The sequence below is a fragment of the Rattus rattus genome, chromosome 2, assembly GCF_011064425.1.
Source record: "Rattus rattus isolate New Zealand chromosome 2, Rrattus_CSIRO_v1, whole genome shotgun sequence".
NCBI lineage: Eukaryota > Metazoa > Chordata > Mammalia > Rodentia > Muridae > Rattus > Rattus rattus.
The window spans coordinates 73,973,263-73,995,551 of record NC_046155.1 but is presented as its reverse complement, the minus strand read 5'-3'; the positions used below and the strand labels follow the sequence as shown (position 1 = coordinate 73,995,551).

At 48.1% G+C, this 22,289-nt stretch overlaps 2 protein-coding genes across 2 annotated transcripts; one reads left to right on the top strand and one right to left on the bottom strand.

Moving 5' to 3' along the window:
• Positions 1 to 4,275: 4,275 nt before the first annotated feature.
• Kat8 (lysine acetyltransferase 8) lies at positions 4,276 to 16,449 on the top strand. Its single transcript, XM_032892513.1, is given in 12 exon segments — positions 4,276 to 4,515; positions 6,283 to 6,357; positions 6,435 to 6,610; positions 10,840 to 10,893; positions 10,999 to 11,163; positions 12,522 to 12,561; positions 12,564 to 12,610; positions 15,049 to 15,189; positions 15,280 to 15,373; positions 15,476 to 15,626; positions 15,787 to 15,941; positions 16,273 to 16,449. Coding segments are annotated over 12 exon segments (1,374 nt in total). The 5' UTR covers positions 4,276 to 4,304; the 3' UTR covers positions 16,338 to 16,449.
• Positions 16,059 to 20,874, bottom strand: Prss8 (serine protease 8). The gene is made up of 6 exons (XM_032892516.1): positions 20,528 to 20,874; positions 20,304 to 20,321; positions 18,543 to 18,705; positions 17,689 to 17,960; positions 17,440 to 17,606; positions 16,059 to 17,335 (listed from the first exon to the last, which is right to left on the bottom strand). The coding sequence occupies exons 1-6, from the start codon at positions 20,610 to 20,612 to the stop codon at positions 17,012 to 17,014; spliced, it is 1,029 nt and encodes a 342-aa protein (XP_032748407.1). The 5' UTR covers positions 20,613 to 20,874; the 3' UTR covers positions 16,059 to 17,011.
• Between the last annotated feature and the right edge of the window lie 1,415 nt (positions 20,875 to 22,289).

Below are 22,289 nucleotides of genomic sequence, written 5' to 3'. Positions count from 1 at the left end.
CCAAATGTCGGGAGGGCAGGTGAGCTTTTGTTTCTGCCCCCCTTTGGGTTCCCTAGGCCTTGGGAGTTAGCCAGGTCACGTCCAGTCTCTGGCTGTCTTGGCACTGTAGCAGAAGTGACTCCAAGGCTCTCGCCTATTTGACTTGGCAAGAGTGGGAGTGACTTCGGTGACTTCTGCTCATTGAACAAATCTTTCTGGGCCCCAGACGATATTAGAGGCCCCCAAAGACTTAGCTTCTGGCCTGACTCTCCCCTTCCTGGCAATCATGGGTTTTAGAGGTAAAGGTCACTATCGGGCAGGCTTTAAGCCACCTGATTCCTGAGCTTGGATGAGGTTAAAAATACTGCCTGCCCTCTGTGGCTGCGAAAAGAAATGCTTGAGGTTATGCAGGGACCTAAGTATCTCAGACAGATAATGGAAAAGTTTTCTTAGGGAGGATCAGGGACTTGGGCAGAAAGCACTGGAGCAGAACTGTGGAACAGAACTTGAGATGAACTTTCAACTGAGAGTAACCCTCCCTGCTGTTTAGGACCTAAGGGCTTGCTTGGTGGGATTGGATAGAGGAATCAGATCTTTCTCTTTGCTTTTATTATTTTTTTTTTGTTTATGTATTTTTTGAGTTGGGGTCTTGTGCAGCCCAGGCCTGCTTTACACTATCAGTCAAGGATGACCTTGAAATTCTGACCTTCATCTTGTCCACTCGAGTGCTGGAATTGGTCATCCAGTGCCATGCCTGTTTTTATACTGTGCTGAGGATAGACTCCAGACCTTGCATGCTACACAAGCACTCTTCAAGTCAGCTACAGCCCAGCCTTTTCTTGAGATGCTTTCTCTGTATAGCCTTAGCTGGCTTGAAACGACTTCTAGACCAGGCTTGCCTTGAACTTGCTGCGCTCCCTCTGCCTCCGCCTCCTGAGTGCTGAGACAGACCTGTCCTTGATTTCATGTCTCATCCCTGTCACTTCTCTTCTTGAGGCAGGTGTGGTCAATACCATCTCCTGCCTCTCCTGGATAGAGCTGTGGGTTTGAGGAAAACAGGAAATTGTATCTGGGGGCCAAATGGAAGGGGGTGGGAAACTACAATGCCTTAAGACACTGAAAATCCTGCTGTCTGCCAGAGCGGTGGGGAGCAGCCACAGTGCAGTGCTTGGAGCATGGGCTTCTTCCTGGAAGCTGATCCTGGGAAGGACTTGTGTCCAAATAATTTGTTAAACTGGGCCCGGGACTTGGGGTACTGTAATGCTCTCAGTTTGTGTGTGTGTGTGTGTGTGTACACATGTACACATATGTACATGTACTTTCAAAAGGGAGTAGGAGATGCAGGAAAGGAAAGGGGAGAGGTCATAGAAGTGGCTGTAATAAGAAGTCCAGACCAGAGCTGGTATATTATCCCTCAGGTACACATAAGAGAATCAAACTCCACTTGACATTCTCTCATTTGACATTCCTTGTTCTGGGATGTGGGGATGGGAGAGTATTTACATTCCTACACTGAAAACTTTAGCCTTTCCAGGTAGAATCAAATTAATACACACTTGTCCTAGTACTAGGGGTGCTTACACAGGACTATCATGAGCTCAAGGCCAACCTAGCCTGCTTGGCAGAACCCTGTCTGAAAAGGCAGTTGTCAAGGAAGAGCCTTATGCTCTAGTTTTTGAAAGTATACACAGGTGATCAATACCGAGAAACAACACAGATAGAGCATCAGAAGCAACAAAAAAGATCGGGGTCCGGTGAGATGGCTAGCAAGTAAAAGCACTTGCCACTAAGTTGTGCCCTTAAGAGTTTATTGAAGGTGGGGTTGGGGATTTAGCTCACTGGTAGAGCGCTTGCTAGGCCCTGGGTTCGGTCCCCAGCTCCGAGAGAGGGAAAAAAAAAAAAAAAAAAAAGAGTTCAACGCAGGAGAGAACTGAGTGAATCCTGCCAAGTCCTCTGGCCTGTACACATGTAGGTCCATACTCACACAATAATAGTAAGTGTGTATTTACTGTGCCTAGACTAGTCCTTAACCTAGGAAGGACATCTGTAACTGAAGATGTCAGGTGAAGTGTCAAGTGAGGTAGGAGAAGCCTGGGCAAAAGCAGTCAATCCTGAAAAGGGGCTGGAGTGGGAGGTGTCCTTTGGTTGTGTCTTCTCATCCATGGGATGCCAGGCACCTAGTATCATCCTGCTCTGAACTAATTTACTGCCCAACAGCAAGTAACCAGTTTTTCCTAGTGCCTTCTTTTATTTCTGTATGTGTGTCTACCTGTGGGTTAGTGCTCATTGCTGCAGGTGCCTGTGGAGTCCAGAGGGGTCTAGAGTCCCTCTGGAGCTGGAGTTACAGGCTATAGTGAACTGGTTGGTGTGGGAACAGAGCTAGATCCTCTACAAGAGCACTGCATGCTGAGTCATCTATCCAGCTTTCCCCCCAGTGCTACAACACTCAAAAAAGAGTTTATTCTATTCCCAATGCCGTCTCACATAGATACACAATGGTCAGATAGTTCTTGGGCCATAGTTTCTGAGTTCCAACCTCAAGCTGCCTCTCTCTTGAGAACTGTTTTGAAGACTGGTAACCAAATTATGAATCAAAGAACTTTCAGAGGCTGTCTAAATGACATGTTTACCCAATTCCCACTCCAACTCATACTATGTCATATGCTACTGTAAACGTTTTCAGTACATGCTGGGTATGCAAACCATGTGGCCGGAGCCAGTCAGTCTAAACAATAGGGGGTGAGAAAAGGAACTTTATTCCAATAATCCAGCTAATGAGAAACTGGCTTGCAGGCATTATCAGCCCTAAAAAAGCCATCTTGCTGAGAAGTTCAATTGATGGCAACTTGTATAAGGTGATCAATGATTGGTGGCCATTGTCTCGGGTGCACACTGATTCTTAATCACTGCTATTTTTCAATACGAGTATAAAGTTCTTCCAGCAAATGCTTATTCTTTTCATCGATTAGTTTGCCTGTGATGCAGTTCCTAAAAGTAATATGCACTGGGCAGGCTTCTAATGGTGTTAGTGCCCCAGTACAATAATTTACCTGATTATTGGTGGTGGTGGTGGGGTTGGTAGAAAGGTGAAGTTAAACAGCAAATTGGGGGGGTTGGAGATTTAGCTCAGTGGTAGAGCGCTTGCCTAGGAAGCACAAGGCCCTGGGTTCGCTCCTCAGCTCCGGAAAAAAAAACAAAAACAAACAAAAAACGCCCAACAAATTGGAGTGTGTCACTCTAATTAATCTACCAATAAGTTTACCTTGGATGTTATATAGTTTATATAAATCTATGGCTTAACCATGTGTATATATTGTTTAACCTTTACTGAATCTCAGGGAATCGGTCTACTGTACTCAAGAGAAGGGTCACTAAAGATTCTCCAGGCACTGCCAAGATAGCTCTTCGTTGTATCCATGTTCAATCCCTTCCTGGCTGGAGATGTTCAGCGGTAGTGTTTGCCTAGCTTAATGAAGCTTCGGGTGCAATCCATAGCAGTGTGAACATGGTATGGTGACATCCTAACCTCAACATTTGGAAGGTGGAGGTTAGATGAGCACTCAAGGTTCTCCCTGGCCACACTCGGGTTTGAGTTCTTTAGGGGCTACATGAAATTCTTGAGAAAAAAGTTTATTTTGAAGGTAGTTTATTTGGCACACCTGTTCTTTCCCTGTCTCAACTGGTTTTTGTTCTCACCCTGAATGAGAGACGCAGAGAGATGTATGAATCTCTGGGTTTTGGCTCCAAGCATCCCATAAACTTGATACTTGTACTTGAGTACAACTGTAATTCCCAGAAAACTGCCACAAATTCAATGAATTTCAGGGTATCCATTGAAGAGAGCCTTTCAAAAAAAAAAAAAAAAAAAAAAAAAAAAAAAAAAAAAAAAAGGAAAAGGCAATACATGGTGGTGCTCGCCTTTAATCCCAGCACTTGGGAACCTAAAGGGAGAAGCTAGGTCAGCAAGTTTGTAGGCAGTCTGGACTACGTCACAACAAACTACAAAAAGCGGATTGAGACATGACGAGGCGGTGCACTTTTGAGGACTCAAAAGGCAGAGGTCGGTGGATCTCGAGGCCAGTATGGTCTACATAGCGAGTTCCAAGTCAGTTAAGATTATATAATTAGACCATGTCTCAAAAAGAAAAAGAAATCAGATTGGGCCAATTTCTAGCAACAACAGCCCCACCGAGTACGCACTACTAAACAAAACCTTGCCACGTCACAACCTCCCCACCTCCAACACTCAAACTATGCCCGCCCCCACTGATCCGGAACTAAAAACGTCTCTCTGCCTGGTCGCCAGAATCACTTCCGGCACTGCAATGGCGGCACAGGGAGCAACAGCCGCTGTTGCTGCAACAACTTCAGGAATTGTAGGGGAGGGAGAGCCCGGTCCGGGGGAAAATACATCGGTCGAGGGGCCTGCCCGATCCCCGGGCCGGGTCTCTCCGCCGACTCCGGCGCGTGGCGAACCAGAAGTCACCGTGGAGATCGGAGAAACGTACCTGTGCCGGCGGCCCGACAGCACCTGGCGTGAGGGCGGGGTCCAGGGCCTAGAGGCGGGGTTTAGGGATAGGGCAGGGCCTAGGAATGGGTGCTCCATGGGGCGGAGTTGGGGGGGGTTGGGAGTCTTGGGACGAGGGTGGTGATTCAGGTAAGAATATGGAATTCCGGGTGCTGAGGAACCTGCTCTGTAACGGGAGGCTGGAGTCAGAGATTATGCTTGTTGTCTCCGGTAAAGCCATCAAAAAGGTGAACACAGTATTAGCGTATGAACACTCATTCTTGCCCGATTTCAGGCTTCATGTCTTATGCCATGTTTGTTTCTTCGTTGGTGTTTTGTTGGTGGTGTTTATCTTTACATTTCTCTTGTCCACTGCATCGCCAGCAAAGAGCACAGTCCGGTTCATAAAAACACGTGTCCCTTTTACGTATGCTCCTCTTCTTTCCCTCTTCAAAATAAACCACAAGCTATTGGCTTCAAAATAAACTCCAAGCTCAGATGGCTCAGGAGGTAAAGGTATTTGTCACCAAGTCTGATGATTTGACAATGATTTTTTTTTTTTAAGTTTAGTTATTATATATGAATACACTGTTGCTGTCTTCAGACACACCAGAAGAGGGCATCAGATCTCATTACAGATGGTTGTGAGCCACCATATGGTTGCTGGGATTTGAACTCAGGACCTCAGGAAGAACAGTTGATGCTCTTAACCACTGAGCCATCTCTCCAGCCCGAGACAATGATTCTTACTGGTTGTTCTCGGACGTTCATATAAGAGTAACCCCTACTTCCTAGTAAGATAAATGCATGTGATTTAAAAGATAGAATAAATGTTAGTCATGGTAGCATACACCTTTAATCCCAGCCCTGGGAAGGCTCCGTTGGAGGCCAGCCTGGTCTGTATAGCAAGTTTCAGAAGAGTCAGGACTACGTAGAGAGACCTTGTCTCAAAAACATAATTAAACTCCTTAAACTTTGATTCATGCCTCAGATCTTTCCAGTTTCTAGGCCCTTCTAGCAAGGGCTCTTGCCCTTGCTCTGCTCTCCAAAGACTGCCTTTCTGTGCCTTTTATCACTTGTGCTTGCTGTCACTACCTTTCTCAGGTTTTCCTGGCTAGCTCTTACTCATTTCTTAACTTTATCTCCTGTGGTGATCCCATTCTTGACCCCTTCAGACAAAGTTAATTGCTCGTATGTTCTGGCACTTTTTTTTTTTTCTCATACCTCAGCTATACTGTTAACATTATCTGCCTTTCTCTGTCCATGGGGAAACGCTAGAGAGCAAGATCTCTCGTGATTCATTACTGTGTGTGCTTTCTGTGTCCAGCAGTACATAGCAGAGCGCTGGACAAGCATTGGTTTCCAGACAGCTCTGCTCCACATCTGTCACTATGCTGAACACTGTAAACTACCTTACCCTTTTAGGTAGATACTATTCTTACTTTCCAGATGAAGGAACTCAGGTTCAGAAAGTCAAATGACAGGGTTACAGTCATTTAGGGAATGTGAAGGAAGAATTATATATAAGCTTAAATCGTTTAATCCCCAGCCAGCTCTCTTGTCCCCCAAATAACTGAATGAGCATATAAAATGAGCACTGACTTTGGAGGTAGGCTTAAACACACCTAACAACCAGGTTCTCTCAGTTTTCAAATCTCTGGTCCTCTGTAAACCCCACCCTCACCCCCCAAGAAAAAGTCCTAACCTGGCTCACTGTACAGGTTAAATGGCAGATGTGGACAGATTGTTCTGGAAATTGCCTCTCAAATCCCTCTCCCCTCTTTTTTTCTTGACAGATTCAGCAGAAGTGATCCAGTCTCGAGTGAATGACCAAGAGGGCCGAGAAGAATTCTATGTTCATTATGTAGGCTGTGAGTGCCTTGGGGCCATGGGACCTGGGTGGAAGGAGGAAGGTAGCAGGTCAGTCCCTCATGGTCTGTCTTAACAGTTAACAGGCGACTGGACGAATGGGTGGACAAGAACCGTCTTGCTCTGACTAAGACAGTGAAGGATGCCGTGCAGAAGAACTCTGAGAAGTACCTGAGTGAGCTGGCGGAGCAGCCTGAGCGCAAGATCACTCGAAACCAAAAACGAAAGCATGATGAGATCAACCATGTACAGAAGGTCCTGGCCCCTTCCCTTCTCCAGGGCCCAGGAGTTCTCTCGGGTCCCCGTAGCAACAAAGCCATAGCAACTCCCACGTAAAATCTGGTAGAGTACTAGGGTTTTTGTCCCCGTTTATTCTTCATATATACAAAACCCAGCTTATAGAGAGAAGAGGGTTGCTCTCTCACAATAAGAAATGGTACAGTTAGGACTGGACCTCAAACTTGAAGTCCAAAGGGAAGGAAAAGAAACCAAATCACATCATTTACTTTCTTATCCAGCACAATGCTGAATACTCTAAGATCTCATCAGATCCTCCTTGACGGTTTATCACCACAGGGACAATTACTTCTTTTTGTTTATGAGGAAGTAGGCTCAGAGAAGTTAACATGGGAAAGTTGAACAGCTGGTTAAAGGGAGGGCAGGAGTTAGGCCAAACGTTCTTGGTTTGTAAGGCAGTGTGTTAGCTTTAATCCACTTAATCCCCTCTCCATGGCTGTTGTAGAGCAGCCTTTTGCTGAGCATATTAATTCACAGAGGGAGCACAGGTAGGTTTAAAAATCTTGTCAGGAAGTACATTGTTTTAGGGGCCAGGCCCTAACCATGGTTTTGATACATGCTACAAAGGTATCCAAACTCAGCATTCTTTAAAAAACAATGTGTGTGTGTATTTCAAAATATTTACTATATGTGTGTATATGCATATGTTTGTGTGCTCACAAGTGTGTATACATAATATGTGGGGAGGGGTTATGTGTGCCATGGTTTGAGAATGTGGAGATCATAGAGCAGCTCAGGTCTCTAGGATTGCGTGGCAAGCCCCAGCATCCACCAAGCCATGACAGTAGCCCCTTTTGTTTTTTTACAACTCTCATATAATCAGGCTGGCCTCAAACTTCCACATCGCCGAGGCTGATTTGAACTCCTTATCCCCCTGTGCCTTCTTCCCAAGGGTCATCCTCGGACTGCAGGAAGCATCAAGCCTGGCTGTCTGGTGTTTTGTAGCCCAGGATGGCCCTGACCTCTCTTCAAGTCAGACTGCTCCTGGGGATTATGTTCCTCATACTCTGAACCTTCTTTTCTCCCCCCCCCCTTCCCTCTTTCTGTTTTGGAAACTCAGCAGATTTATTAGAATTTAAAAGAAAAAAACCCCAAGGCAGGTGGGCTGTCAAGTTTAGGGAAAGAATCATGCTGTTTAAAATGGCCCAGAAGGGGTTGGGGATTTAGCTCAGTGGTAGAGCGCTTGCCTAGGAAGCACAAGGCCCTGGGTTCGGTCCCCAGCTCCGAAAAAAAGAACCAAAAAAAAAATAAAAAAAATAAAAAATAAATAAATAAAATGGCCCGGAAGTCAGGTACATGGTGGACAATCAGCCACTGTCAGGAGTAAAGTTTTAGAGAAAGGAGTAAGGAAGTCCAAATTGTTTTGGGTTTTTTTTGGGGTGGGGTGGGGAAGAAGTGCTAAGGAAAATATGCTTAAAGAAGAGAGAGAGGAATAATTCAGAAATGGGACAGACCCTCACTCCTCCATTGATCTACAAGCTAAGGCACTGCAGTAGTCATGAGCCGCTGTGTAATTGTGTGCTTCCTTGCAAGCTCTTAGCAAACACAGTGTGGCGATGCTTCTCTCTGGACACTGTGTTACCAGGCTGGAAATTTGTTTTGGTGTGTTATATAGAACATTGACATTTGGTAAAAGCTTTTTAGATTTACATGTGTGAGTGTTGCCTGCATGTATGCATGTGTATCCAGTGCCCACAGAGTTCAGAAGAGGGTATTGGATTCCCTGAGATTGGAGTTAAAAATGGTTGTGATTACCATGGGGCTGGTGGGTGCTGGGAACAGAGCTCAGGTCTTCCACAGAAGCAGCAAACACTTCAGCCATTTCTCCATCCCTTTAAAATGTTTGTAGGGTAAGTATTGTTTTGAGGCAGTTTTGTTTGACTTGTAGTCCATGCATGCATATATACACAGACGTTTCAACTGGCTACAGTGCCAGCATGTTTTAGTAAGAACTGTTTTCAACCCCTAAACTAGAAAGGCTTTCCAGTTCTAGAAAGGCTCTCCAGTTCTAGGGCAGCACTGTCTAGTGAACTGTAAGTGTTCTGTGACCTGTTGCTAGTCAAGACAGTAGTTCCTCTGCCTCTTCAGTACTAGTCTGTACATGTCCAGTTTGACTAGAATTTCTTTTTAATTGTCATGAATTTGAGATGAAATAGCATTTGCAGTTAATGGCTGTTGTCTTGAACAGGTTTAAAATGCTGTTCTCTGACTTGAATAGAATGACTCTCAGTCAGCAGGTAGACCAGGGTGGGCTGAATATTGATGGATGAGGGATTCAACTCTCAGCAAGGGTTGATAGTTATTGGAGACTTTTGTTGGTTGATTGGTTGGTTGGTTGGCTTTTTTTTTTGTGAGATGTGGCCTCAAACTTGGTTTATAGCCAAAGATGACCTTGACCTGGTTCCCTTGCCTCTACCTCTAAAATGCTGGCATGCAGGTGTGTACCACCATGCCCTGTTCTAATTAATGTTTAATTCTAAATAAATTACATTGAAGAAAAATAGTGGTTTTGTAGTTCTTTAATATATTCGCAGAAAAGAATTTTGATTTTTGAACATTGAGAAATGCAGTTTAGAGACTCCTGAAGAGAATAGTCTTTGTTTCTTGACTTTGTTGGAATTGGGCCCACCCAGGGCTACTCTGTCATACCAGTTCTGTGAACCTGGGCAAGATGCTTTTTTTTTTTTTTTAAGAATTTACTCTTTTAATGTATGAGTGCTCTATCTCCATGTACACCTGCAGGCCAGAAGAGGGCACCAGATCCCTTTACAGATGGTCGTGAGCCACCATGTAGTTGCTGGGAATTGAACTCAGGAACACCGTCTGGAAGAGCAGACGGTGCTCTTAACAGCTGAGCATCTCTCCAGCCCCAAGACTTTGCTTCTTTGTGCCTCAGTTTCCTCTTTTGTATCACTCTTTGTTTCAAAGACTCATTATGAAGGCAAAATGAAATATTTATACTGTGTTTGGTTGTTACAATGGCAGCCAGCAGGTCCCCATGGGCTAGTGACCTTGTCCCTTACTGTAGGTTTACTACTCTGTAACATTGGAATAATTCTCTGTCAAGGCCAGGTATAATGGTGTATCTCTGTAGTCACAGCATGGGGACCCGAGGTAAAAGTGCTTGGTAGACTGAGGTAGGAATTTCCTATAAGCTTGGAGTTAAGGCAGACTCCAGACCACAGTGATATACACAGGGAGACCCTGTCTCAAAAACATCATTAACAACTCAGCACACACGCACGAAGAAGTGAATCAAGTCAGACATCCTGGAGGATGCTTGGGAAGGATGTTGGGCCTTGAAGGACAGGAAAGAGCAAGATAATTACACATGGTAGTTGACAGAGCTCTGCTGTCACTGCAGAGAGCTGGCCTGTGCACCGCAGCATGGAGAGGAGGAGGGGCGTTTCCAAGGTGGAAGCAGTGCCTGTGGAAGGTTGGGGCCGGAAGAAAGGTCCTAGTAGCCATGCATTTGAGGGGCTGAGGTGGATCGAGAGTCTAAGGAACCCTACTCAGTTGTCCAGACCTAAGTGGCAGTGATTTAGAGTGGGTCAGAGAAAAGTTCACAGGAGCTGACTCCAGAGACAACCATAGAGAAGAGAGTCGCCATCCCCTCTGCTGGCCATTGGTTAGATCAGCTACCAGAATGAGAATTTTTAAGAGCGAGTCAGCCAGTGATGTGCAGTGATGGTTAAGAGAGGGCCAAGGAGGAAGAGGAACCTAGGTCCTTTCTGTCCACCTACTGCCTGACATCCATGAGAATTCAGGAACCTCAAGCAACATATTGAGAAGTTGCTGAAGTCTAGTATTAGGGAGAGAGACCCAAGCTAGCAGCAGGCCCTCCCCTGACATGGAAAATGAGATCTGTTATTTCAGCTGACCCAGTGTACAGCTGCAGCTCTTTCTTGGGTTGGGGAGCTTGTTCTTCAAGACAGGGTTTCTCTGTGTAGCCCTGATTGTTCTGGAACCCTCTGTAGCCCAGACTGGCCCCAAACTCACAGAGGTCTGCCTGCCTCTACCTCCAGAGTGCCGGGATTAAAGGCCTGCGCCACCATTATTACTGTTACTGTGCTTACTTTCTTTACTATCATTGTGAGATCTAGAAGGCAGGAGATAACCACTGAATCCTAGGATGGGAAGGGACAGTTTAACTATGTCTGTTCAACTCTGTGTACTTCTTGCCCCAGACCTATGCAGAGATGGACCCCACCACAGCAGCCTTGGAAAAGGAGCATGAGGCGGTAAGAATAAGCAGGTCTGGGGAGCGGATGGGCTGCTCCCTGTCCTTTCTCTGGTTCCTAATGAACTCTGAGCTGTGCCCTGTCCCCTAATCTCCCTATCTGCAGATCACCAAAGTGAAGTATGTAGACAAGATCCACATTGGCAACTACGAAATTGATGCCTGGTATTTCTCACCTTTCCCGGAGGACTATGGGAAGCAGCCCAAGCTTTGGCTCTGCGAGTACTGCCTCAAGTACATGAAGTTCGAGAAGAGCTACCGCTTCCACCTGGTGAGGCTGGGCCTGCAGCAGAGGTAGTCACTCTCCTGGGGCAACAGGGATGAGTCCAGAGGAACTGGGGGAAAAATACCCAAGGGACTGCTAGAGCCCTAGATTACTATGGGTGTGGTGGCGTTTCCTGTAATCCTAGTGCCTAGCAGATGGACAGGAAGGTCAGAAGTTCAAGGTCATCCTCAGCTACATAGTCCAAGGTTGGCATGGTCTTTGGAGAGATGGCTCAGGGGTTAAGAACGATGTATGCTCTTGCAGAGGACCCAAGTTCAGTTCCCAGTATCCATCAGGCACCTGTAACTCAAGCTCCAGGAGGTCTAAAGCCCTCCTCTGGCCTCTGCTGGAACTTGTATTTATAAACATATGAGTATACATACATACAAACATACCTATATACTATATACATATTGCTAAAAATAAAATTTTTGTTTGTTCGTAGACTGACCTCTGACCTCAAACTCACAGAGAGCCACCTGCCTCTGCCTCTGGAGTGCTGGGATTAAAGGTGTGCGCCACCATGCCCAGCTAAAAAACATCTCTTTTAAAAAGAAAAGATGGAGGGCTGGAGAGATGGCTCAGCAGTCAGGAGCACTGGCTGCTCTTCCAGAGGTCCTGAGTTCAATTCCCAGCAACCACATTGACTCACAACTGTCTGTGACCCCAGTTGAAGGGGATCCAACATCCTCATGTAGACAGACACATAGGCAGAAAACTCTGATGTATATAAAATGAACAAATTAACTTAAAAAAAGAAGGAAGGGAAACAGGCAGGTGGATCTCTGATTTCAAGGCCAGCCTGGTCTACACAGAGTAACCCTGTCTCAAAACACAAACAAGCAACAGAAGCAAACAAACAAGAAATAAGAAAGGAGGGAAAGAAGAAAGAAAAAGGGAAGAGAACTCTCTCTGCTCCCGGATGACTGACCAGCTTACTGCCTTTCTCAGTACAAAATGGAGACCAAATTATTCCAGATCCTTGCCCTTTGCTAAGGCCTGGTGTTGGGCTCCTCAGTACAGAAAGAGGCCACCATAGCTCCTGAGAAATGGTGTCAGCCTGTAGGAGAATGCCAGGAAGGGGGTGCTTTTCACTAGCACAGCAGGATACCTCCCAAAGCTGGACCTGAGGTGAACGAAAGACTAAGGGTTAGGAAAAAGCTTGAACGAGTTAGTAGCTTCTTTGTGCCCACTAGGAAATGGAGCTTATTCTACTGATGAGGAAACCAGGGTCCCTGGATATAAGGTGTTGAACATAGGTCCTGCAGAGGGCAAAGCTTAGAGGAGCGGCTCTGCCGTGCTGGTGAGTGAAAGCCACCAGGCAGGAACCCAAAGGCCTGAAGTGTGTCCTTCCCGATCCCCAGGGCCAGTGCCAGTGGCGGCAGCCCCCAGGGAAGGAGATCTATCGAAGAGCAACATCTCTGTGTATGAAGTGGATGGCAAAGACCATAAGGTGAGCTTGTAGCCCAGGGCCTGTGGGAAACTCTAGCCATCTTCTGCATAGTTTTCTCAACATCCCTCAGTGAATATCTATATCTGCTCTTGGCCAAGTGAGGTCTCATGGCCCTTGGAGCTTGGCCTGTGTTGATACATAGTGAACACAACTGTGTGCTATACTACCTCAGGCCCGGTCTCCCAGCTGCTTCTGGGGTCTCCTCTTCTGACAAGGGTGTTTCTGTTTGAGTAGTTCTGGAGCCTAGAGACAGTCTTTCCTGAGCGTGCTCTTGAAACAACTTCGTCTTTCTGTGTGACCCAAAGATACTTGCCTGGAAGTATAGAGATTTCCTTTCTGCTCTGAAGCTGCTGTCTGAGTTCCTACTTCTCACAGGAATGGCCCTGCTGGGAGCAGGGACAGGCTTTGAGGCCTGCTTTGCCCCTGCCTGCTGAGTCTGAGAGCTTTAGCAAGTATTTGAGTCTTCCCTGAAGGGCCATGTAGTACAAGATGAAGAGGACAGGCCTCTCAGAGCACCATGTCACTTCCTGGCTGGCCTCAGTCAAGTTACCTAACCTTGTTTTGTTCCTCGTTCCGCATCCATAAGACGAGTCATAATTATTTACGTCATCTGTTTGCACAAATGAGACCACAAATGTCAGGTATGTAGCACGTGCCTAGCATCTAGTAGACTGTTAGTAAACACGGCCTTTGTTGTCTTTGGTGACCTTTGGAGCTCAGGTGGCCCTGTGCTAGGGGAATCCCTACAGAGCCTGGTTCTTACCAGCTACTCTGGCTTCCTTTAGCATGAACTGTTAGGATGACAGAAGGGGCTCCCACTCGAAACTGGGGGTGTTTACCAGCTCCACCTTCTGCCAACTTTGAAGCCAGTCCCGGAGCCAGCCACCTAAGTCATATCAGACCAGCAGTGCTGGGCTCAGCCTTAGATTGGATAAGAGAGCTGAAGTGAGGAGGTATAAAAAAACCAGGCATCGGGGTTGGTGATTTAGCTCAGTGGTAGAGCGCTTGCCTAGCAAGCACAAGGCCCTGGGTTCGGTCCCCAGCTCCAGAAAAAAAGAAAAAACAAACAAACAAACAAAAACGGGCATCCTCTGTGTGGTGACTTACACCTCTAATCCTAGCACCTAGGAGGCTGAGGAAGGGAATTGCTGCAAATTTGAGGCCAATCTGGGCGATAGATTGTTTAAACCCTAAGTGGGAAGGGCTGGGTGTGGTAGCACACGCCTTTAATCCCAACACCTGGTGGATCTTAGAGTTCAAAGCCAGTCTAGTCTACAGTTCTAGGCGATAGTAAGGCCCTTTCTCAGAAATAAAAATAAGTGGGGGTTGGGGATTTAGCTCAGTGGTAGAGCGCTTGCCTAGGAAGCGCAAGGCCCTGGGTTCGGTCCCCAGCTCCGAAAAAAAAAAAAAAAAAAAAAAAAAAAAAAAAAAAAAAAAAAAAATAAAAATAAGTGAAAAAAAAAAGTAAACAAGCTCAAACCCCTTTAAATCTGTATTAAGAAGCAAACTACAATGCTGGCCCTGGCAGGCCCGTGTCTGCGTCAGTTAGACTGAGGCCAGCAAGCGTGTCTAGCTGCAGACAGCTCGGGCCTCTCCAGTTGGCAGCGTCCGCTCAGCAGCTTTGTCCTGACTGCTTCCGGCTCACCTGTGAGTGACGTCCTGGGTCCCTGAGTTTGTGCCCTGGCATTCACCAGCTGTGGAACCTAAGCCATTTTTCCTTCTGAAACACGAGATAATGTTTGTAAAGATTGAAGCTGGTTACGCATGTAAAGCCCTACCCTGTATTTGGCCCTGAAAAGTGGCAGGATGGCTCAACAGGTAAAAGATGTGAGCCTGGTAGTTTATCCTGAACCCAACATGGAGGGAAAGAACCAACACCCAGAAGTCGCTCTCTGACCTTCACACGTGTGCCACGATGTATGTGTCCTTTCCCCACTAGCAAAACTTAATATTTTAATTTAAAAGTGTCAGATAGTTAGGTATGATGACCTTTAATCCTTGAACTCAGGAGACAAAGACAGGCAGATCACTTGTGTTTGAGGCCAGTCTGATCTGCAAAATAAATTCCAAGCTAGCCAGGTCTATACAGTGAAACCCTGGATAGGTAGGAAAGTAGGTAGGAAGGTAGGTGGATGGGTGGATGGATAGAAGATGGTATGCACATTGAGACCCTATCTCAAACAAATAATAAAAAGGGAAGCCGTGGTCAGTCCAGCCCCCCTGTTCCTGTTAATGCCAGCAGACTTCACTTTGTGCCTCCTGTGCACCTCACTGACTAGATGGCTCCGTTGTGCTTTAAATTCTGTGTTCTGAGAAGGGGTCTGCCCCCTTTGCCTGACTCTGGCTCCTCTGTGCAGCCTGGTACTTGAGAGCTACAGAGTAGCTGCCGTGGTCTCTGTACGTTGTCTACTTACCCTGTCTCTACCTTTTATCCCTAGATATATTGTCAGAACCTGTGTTTGCTGGCCAAGCTTTTCCTGGACCACAAGACCTTGTATTTTGATGTGGAGCCCTTTGTCTTTTACATTTTGACAGAAGTAGATAGGCAAGGGGCTCACATCGTTGGCTACTTTTCTAAGGTACTAGACTGGTGAGCCCGGGAAGAGGGTGTTATTAACTAGAATGGGGGCTAGCACTCCCAAAGGACCTGAATACCCCATACTCTACAGGAGAAGGAATCCCCCGATGGAAACAACGTGGCCTGCATCCTGACCCTGCCTCCCTACCAGCGGCGTGGCTATGGGAAGTTTCTCATTGCCTTCAGTGAGTAGCTGCTGCAGCCTAGGGTGTGGTACTGTAGTTGGGGATGCTGAGGGCTGGACTGGGGAGAGACTGGATCCTTAAGATTCTTTCTGCCACCGCCAGGTTATGAGCTTTCTAAGCTTGAGAGTACTGTAGGCTCCCCAGAGAAGCCACTGAGTGACCTGGGCAAACTCAGTTACAGAAGCTACTGGTCATGGGTCTTGCTGGAGATCCTTCGAGACTTCCGGGGCACCTTGTCTATCAAAGATCTTAGGTAAGAGCCTTGGTTTCTACCAGGGCCAGAATACACTGTCCATTAGGGACCTTATGAAAGATCTCTTGGAACCCTACAGGAAGGGGATCCCCTAAGATCCGTTACAGATCTTATCTCTCATCCCTTTGCTGGTTCCATGTGCTTGAATCCTTTTCTACAGCCAGATGACCAGCATCACCCAGAATGACATCATCAGCACCCTGCAGTCCCTCAACATGGTCAAGTACTGGAAGGGCCAGCATGTGATCTGCGTCACACCTAAGCTAGTAGAAGAACATCTCAAAAGTGCCCAGTATAAGAAGCCACCTATCACAGGTGTGTGGAGTGCTGCTGCTGTGTGTGTGTGTGTGTGTGTGTGTGTGGTGTATGTACACAGTGTGTTTTGGCAGGGTAGAATAAGAACCAAGGCCTCTTTTTTTTTTTTTTTTTTTTGGCTCCTCAAGATCCAAACCAGTTGAACCAGTTTCTAGGACAGCAGCCTAGAGGTGGTTACTCATTCCTGGGATCCCCTCCCCCCAGGTCCAAAGCTCCCTTTTGTTCTCATCCCGTGAAGGTGAAACCTGGCCTGGGCCCAGAGGAGCAGCCAGGTGTAAGCAGGCTTGGCCCAGAGGTCCTGCTGACCTCTCATTCCTCTTTTCTCCCACAGTGGACTCTGTCTGCCTCAAGTGGGCACCCCCGAAGCACAAACAAGTCAAGCTCTCCAAGAAGTGAATGGCCTGTGCCCTTCTTTGGATCTGTGTTTCCTGGCCTCTAACCTGTAAATATGTGTACAGACCTGTTTCGTGTCATTTATTAATAAAGCAAATTCTGCTGGTGTGCTGGACTTCGGAGGCAGGAAGAAATGCTGAGGGGTGATATTCTTCATTTCGTTTCACATACAGCCAGTTGTGTTAAAAACATTTCCTCCTTCCTCCTTTTATTCCTCACCCTGATCCCAGCCCCAGCCAGCTCCGGTGGGGGCTCAGTCCTCCGGAGTCCAGGAGATTAAGGCTGCTGTCTTCCCTGTCAGAAAGACAGGCAAAGCCCTGGAGGCCGGAAGAGGAAAAGTGAAGGGCTCATCAGGCAGGGTGGTCGGCCCTGAAGCCAGCCTCCTGCAGCAGTCAGCTAGGCAGCTGCTGTGTGCTAAATACAGGTTGAAGTGAGGCTTCTGGGAGCTCCATAGGAGCCTAACCAATAAACTGCAGATAATAGAGAAAGGTGGCTAGAGTCCTGGTCCATCCCACAGGCTGTAAACTTCTCGGCCTTAGATTAAATTATAATCCCAAAGAGCAAATGCAGAAGAGTGGGCTCAAAGATCAAGTCGGCGTGCTGCCCTCCTGAACAGGCACATGTCCTTGGGCGTGCTGTGGTCGTGGAAGCATGGTCAACTTTGAGGATTAAGTAGCTTAATGTTCAAGCCAAAGGGAGAAGAGGCCCAGGGTCAGACTCAGTGGCAGGAAAAGTATGGGCCTTGACAATTTCTGGGCTGCGGCTGAGTTGAAGACAGGATGATGGTTGCAGAGGTGGCCGTCCGGCTGGGACTCCTGAGTCTGGGGAAGCACGCGAGGCTGGAGCTCTGCCACGTGGTGGTGGATCCAGGAAGCGTAGGTAGAAGTCAGAGTATATACTCCAGGCCGGTTGGGGGCGCCACAGGCATCACCCCAACTCACAATGCCTGCCAAATACCAGAGGCCGTCTATGGGACAAGAGAGTGGGCCTCCAGAGTCACCCTATGGAAAAAAAAGAGCTCTATCAGGACAGACCTCTGGCTAACAACCATCCATGCCAGCGCCACTCAGCCCTCCACCGCTCAGGGCACACTTGTCTCTGTTACCTGGCAAGCATCCTTGCCTCCCTTAACATAGCCAGCGCACAGCATGTCCTGCTGGATAGTGTGGGGTTCTTCAGGCACTGCATTAATGTTGTACAGGCAGCTACAGGTTTCACGGCTGATGAGTGGTACCTCAAGCTGCTGCAGAGGCCTAGGGGTCTGGAGGCTCACTGTGGGGACAAAATATGCTTACTCATGGTCCCCAAGCTCAGCCTCCCTTCCCTGACCTCTGTACCCAGGGTCCCACCTCACCTGAAGGAGCCACATGACCCCATCCTGTGACAGTACAGTGGAGGCCATTGGGAAAGGAGGCATTGGCTGCAGGGAGGCAGATGGGTCTGATGTAGCGGGAGAAGGTGACAGGGCTGCTGAGGCGGATGAGCGCGATGTCACCCTGGGAACCCTCCTCACGGTAGCTCGAGTGGGAGATGATCTGAGCTACTGTGTGGACCACGATGTCATTGCTGAAGGAGTCCAGCTGGTGGGCCCCCAGCTTTACCTCATACTCTTCCTTGCTGTGTTCTCTACAGGGAGAGAGGCAAAGAGTGGGACCTGAGGGACCTCTCCTGTCCCCTGACCCCTGACCCTTATGTTGTCCTCACTCAGATCCTGATCCCAAGCAGCCTGGTTTTACCCCATGCCCTCCCTCGTCACCTTTACCTCTGATTGGCTTCTTCTTTTCTTTTTGGTTCTTTTTTTTTTTTTTTTTTTTTCCGGAGCTGGGAACCCAGGGCCTTGCGCTTCCCAGGCAAGGGCTCTACCACTGAGCTAAATCCCCAACCCCTTCTTTTCTTTTTGAAACAGACCCTCACTATGTATCTTGAGCTGGCATAGAATTCTCTACAACAACCAGGCTGGCCTTGAACTCACAGAGATCAACCTGCCTCTGCCTACCTCTGGAGTGATCCATGACATACTTGTTTCTGTTGAGACCGAGTAATGTATTCCAGGCTGGCCTTAAATTTACTATGCAGTGCCTATGGATGACCTTGAACTCCTGGTCCTGCCCCCCCCCCAAGTACTGGGATTTCAGGCTTGTGTCACCCAAACCCCATTTCCAACCCACTTTTGACCCTCCCTCTGCCCTTCCACGGAGGATTTGGTACCTGGGGAAGCAGTGAGCAGCTGATACCACCCATTGATTTGACACGAGAGACCCACCACAAACGTGGACGCCATTGTAGGTGATGCTGACCTGCCAGGGCCATTGACCAGGCTTCGCACTGCCACCACCTGTGATGCGTGGCTGGATGACTGCACCACAGGAAGCTGCCCAGGGAAAGGGGAAGGTGAAGTCAGGCCCTACTTCAGCCCCCACAGCAGTCCTTAGCCCTGGCACACTGACACCCTGAGACCTGGAAGTGCGTTCCTACTCAGCTGTGTCCCCCAACCCTGGCTCGGCAGCTGTGAGGCCAGTGCCCTGTACTATCTTATTCAAGTGTCATGGCAGCCCCTTCCCTCTTAAGCCTTCTTGGTTTCTAGCCAGTCTACTCGTTACACGTCTGAATATATAAACCACAAATCTGGTCAAATCAGCCTTGCGAAATCTCCCATGGCTCCACACTGACCTTAAGATACATCCCAGGGACAGGAGTGGGAAGGCCTCTTGCAAAGGCCTGCATTTGGTTCCCAGCAACCACAGGACAGCTCACAATCCTAACTCTAGTTCCAGGAGATCTGATACCTTCTTCTGACCTCCAAAGGCATCAGGCATTTGTATGATGCACTTCATACAGGCAAAATTTTCAATTTTAAAGAATTAAACAAAAAAAACAAACAAACAAAAAAAACAAAACCAAAAAAAAAAAAAAAACAAGGGGTTGAGGATTTAGCTCAGCGGTAGAGCACTTGCCTAGCAAGCGCAAGGCCCTGGGTTCGGTCCCCAGCTCCGAAAAAAAAGAAAAAAGAAAAAAAAAAAAAAAAAATAAAACAAAAAAAACATTCCAGATACATGTGGCACTATCCTCTGACTACCACGAAGCACACTTCCTGTCACATACGTTGGACCATTCTCTCCTCACCTCTGGACCTTTGTTAATCACAGTCACTCTATTCTGCATGCCTTTCCTGCCTTTCTCCACTAGGCTTGAGAGCCGTCCAAGCACAGCCCCTCCACAGCCTGTTCCGATGAAGCCAGCTAAGTCACAGGTGTCCTCAGCTTCCTCCAGTGTCCAGGCTGACACCTGTTCTCATGCCTATGACTGTTCCAACTGCACCAACCTGAGCGTTACCTAGAGACACACCTGTTTCCACCCTATCCCCGAATTTGCTGGGCACACAAGTACTATGAACTGTGTTGAACTGAAGCGAAATTGGATTTCTCAGGTTTCGGACCTGCCGCCGCACCCCTCCCCAGCCCTCCCCCACCTTCCAAGCTAGCAGTTAGCAGAGAAAACACCTGGCTAGACTCTTCCTTCTTTCCCTCGCAATCACGACAATGGCTACTACTAAAGAGGCGCGTGTAGGACCCAAGGGGCTTTCACTTCCCAATCTCCCGATTCTCCCTACAGCCCTAGAAGGACAGAACTGACAGCTTTTCAGGGCACAGAAACAGAGCTTAGAAAGATGAGGAGACGAGACCACTAAAGAGTTTAAACCAGTCTGTACTCTGGGCTGTTCTGTGTAGTTTCCCTCAGAGCCACCTCACGTACCCACACTGAGAGTCAGGCTTCGATTATGCCCTCGGACAACTCAGTGCTTCTCTTTACCTCAGTCTCCTCATAAAACAAGAGCCAAGGTTCCAATTACCCAGAGCTGTCGGGACACTAGGTGAGCAAGCTCAGTTTGGTGACAAGTGCTCCTACAACCCGCCAGGGGACCCTGAGCCGCTGTGCCCTCCCTTCCCCAACTCCCGCACTAAGCCTTACCTTCAGTCCCGTCAGCTCCTGGAGGGAAAGAAAGAGAGAGGAAGGAGTTGGCTAGGAGGCCTGCTTTGAATCCCCAGACCCCTTCGTGCCAACTGCTTTCCCAGAGGGCGACTCCTTGTTTAGGAGATGAACAGAAGAAGGGGGTAAATGGTAGAAACACAGAGATTCATGAAATCAGGATGAGGCTGTGTTCAAACCATCCCTCCCCACTGATCCATACTTACCGATTCTTGACTGGAGCAATCCAATAAGGAGCAGAACAAACAGGGCTTCCAGCTGCCCAAGTCCCAGGCCCACCCTTAGGGCCATGGCCCCGGACAAGGGCCCCCCTGAAGGAGACTCTAGGTAGAAAGGGATGGAATCGAAGGCTGGTTTGGAAGTCAGGATCTAGGTGTGGGCTCAGAAGTGAAGAATCCCAGGATCTAGGCTGGGAAGGTTGAAGCAGGCTTCTCGGCAGGAAATGGACACAGGGTATAGAAGACGGGACACGCCTTTGGTCTCTGTAGTGACCAGTGTGGCCCTGTTCAGCACAGACCTCTCCAGGCACTTCGGCAGGAATCAACTACCTGTGGGCTCCTCCCTCAGCCACGCCCTCCTCTCGGAAAGCAGGCCTTTTTTTTTTTTTTTTTTTCCTGCTTCTGACCTCCGTGGTCCTTTCCTGGCTCCTTTCGCAGTGGGGGAGCTTTTGGTAAAGGAAAATTGATCCTGGCCAGTCAGAGAGCAGTCCGAGGCAGGACTGGAAACCCTAAGGGCCAGCCAACCGTCCCAAGTCTTTCTGGTCTCTCAACTATTACCCTGCTACTCCTATGCCCCTCTTCTCCCCAATCTGGCCTGCTCTGGACTCTATTAATGTCGGGCCACAGCTGCTGCTCACCCTTTCCCTTCCCTCCTCAGGCCAGGTATCTAAGACTAGGACAGGGGGGAATGCTCCAGGCCAGGGTCCTTCCTGGCAGGCCCTCTGTGAAGCTTGCAGCCTTCCTGCAGGTGTTGAGCACGTCTGGCTGTTGACAATCATCCAACAAGTATTTGCTAAGTGCCTACTTGTGCTCCCGGGTGCACGAGTGGCAGACTGTGACATCCATGACCTCCTTGAGATGACGATGAAGTAGGGATGTCAGACATGAATCAAATAACAAAAGGCAATCATTGAATCATTTCAGATTAGGAGCTGTGATGGACACAATTAGTGGGACTTTCAACCGCACACAGCGGCTGGGGAGATCGTGGAGGAAGAGCACAGGGAACCAAATCCTAAGAGGGCATGGAAAGATGCTGACAAAACCAAGCTGGCAAGTCAGGCCGGGTGTGGTGGAGCATGCCTTTAAAGCCAGTTGCCCTTCCTCCCACTAAGGCAGAAGCGGGCAGATTTTTGTGAGTTTGGAGCCAGCCTGGTCTACCTAGCAAGTTCTAGGATAGCCAAGGCTACATAGAGAAACCCTTCTCTTAAAAAAGAAAGAAAAAAAAAAAAAAAAGGGAAAGAAAGACAAAGCTGGGGTGTTGTAAAGTAGGTAGGGAAAGGGTTGGGGAGGTAGCACAGTGGTAAAGCAACTGCTGTGCTAGCATAAAAACCCAGGCTGAGGTCCCTTGTAACCCTGGGACAGTCCTGGGGGGGCAACGGGACAGCAGACCAGGGAGCTCTGCTGGCCAGCCAGTCCAGGTGAAACAGCAAGGTCCAGGTGAAGTGAGACCCTGTCTAAAGACAGGGTGGAGGGCAGCAGCCTCAGAATTTGCTTGTGTGGGTGCATGCATGTGTACACACACACAAGTAACAGGAGCACAGAAGGAGTTCACGGAAAGGCGGCCCATGTGACTGCAGTCAGTGGGTACAGATATGGGTTAGGCTTAAGCTTGAGGAGAAATTGACCCTTACTTCCTCTACTGTCTTCTAGAAGCCTAGGCATCTCAATTCCAGCCCAGCCCAGCCCAGTGTTGGAGAATTCCTGGAGGGGCTGAATGGGAGAGGTAGACTTCGGAGGGAGGGGCAAG

Bases quoted from the DNA above. Each gene is read 5' to 3' on its own strand.
- Prss8 (XM_032892516.1), bottom strand. From the start codon at position 20,612: ATGGCCCTAAGGGTGGGCCTGGGACTTGGGCAGCTGGAAGCCCTGTTT. The intron at 17,961-18,542 runs GTACCAAATCCT...CTCTCCCTGTAG, and splicing joins GCTGCTCACTGCTTCCCCAG to AGAACACAGCAAGGAAGAGT. The intron at 17,336-17,439 runs GTAACAGAGACA...TTTTTTCCATAG, and splicing joins GAGGCAAGGATGCTTGCCAG to GGTGACTCTGGAGGCCCACT.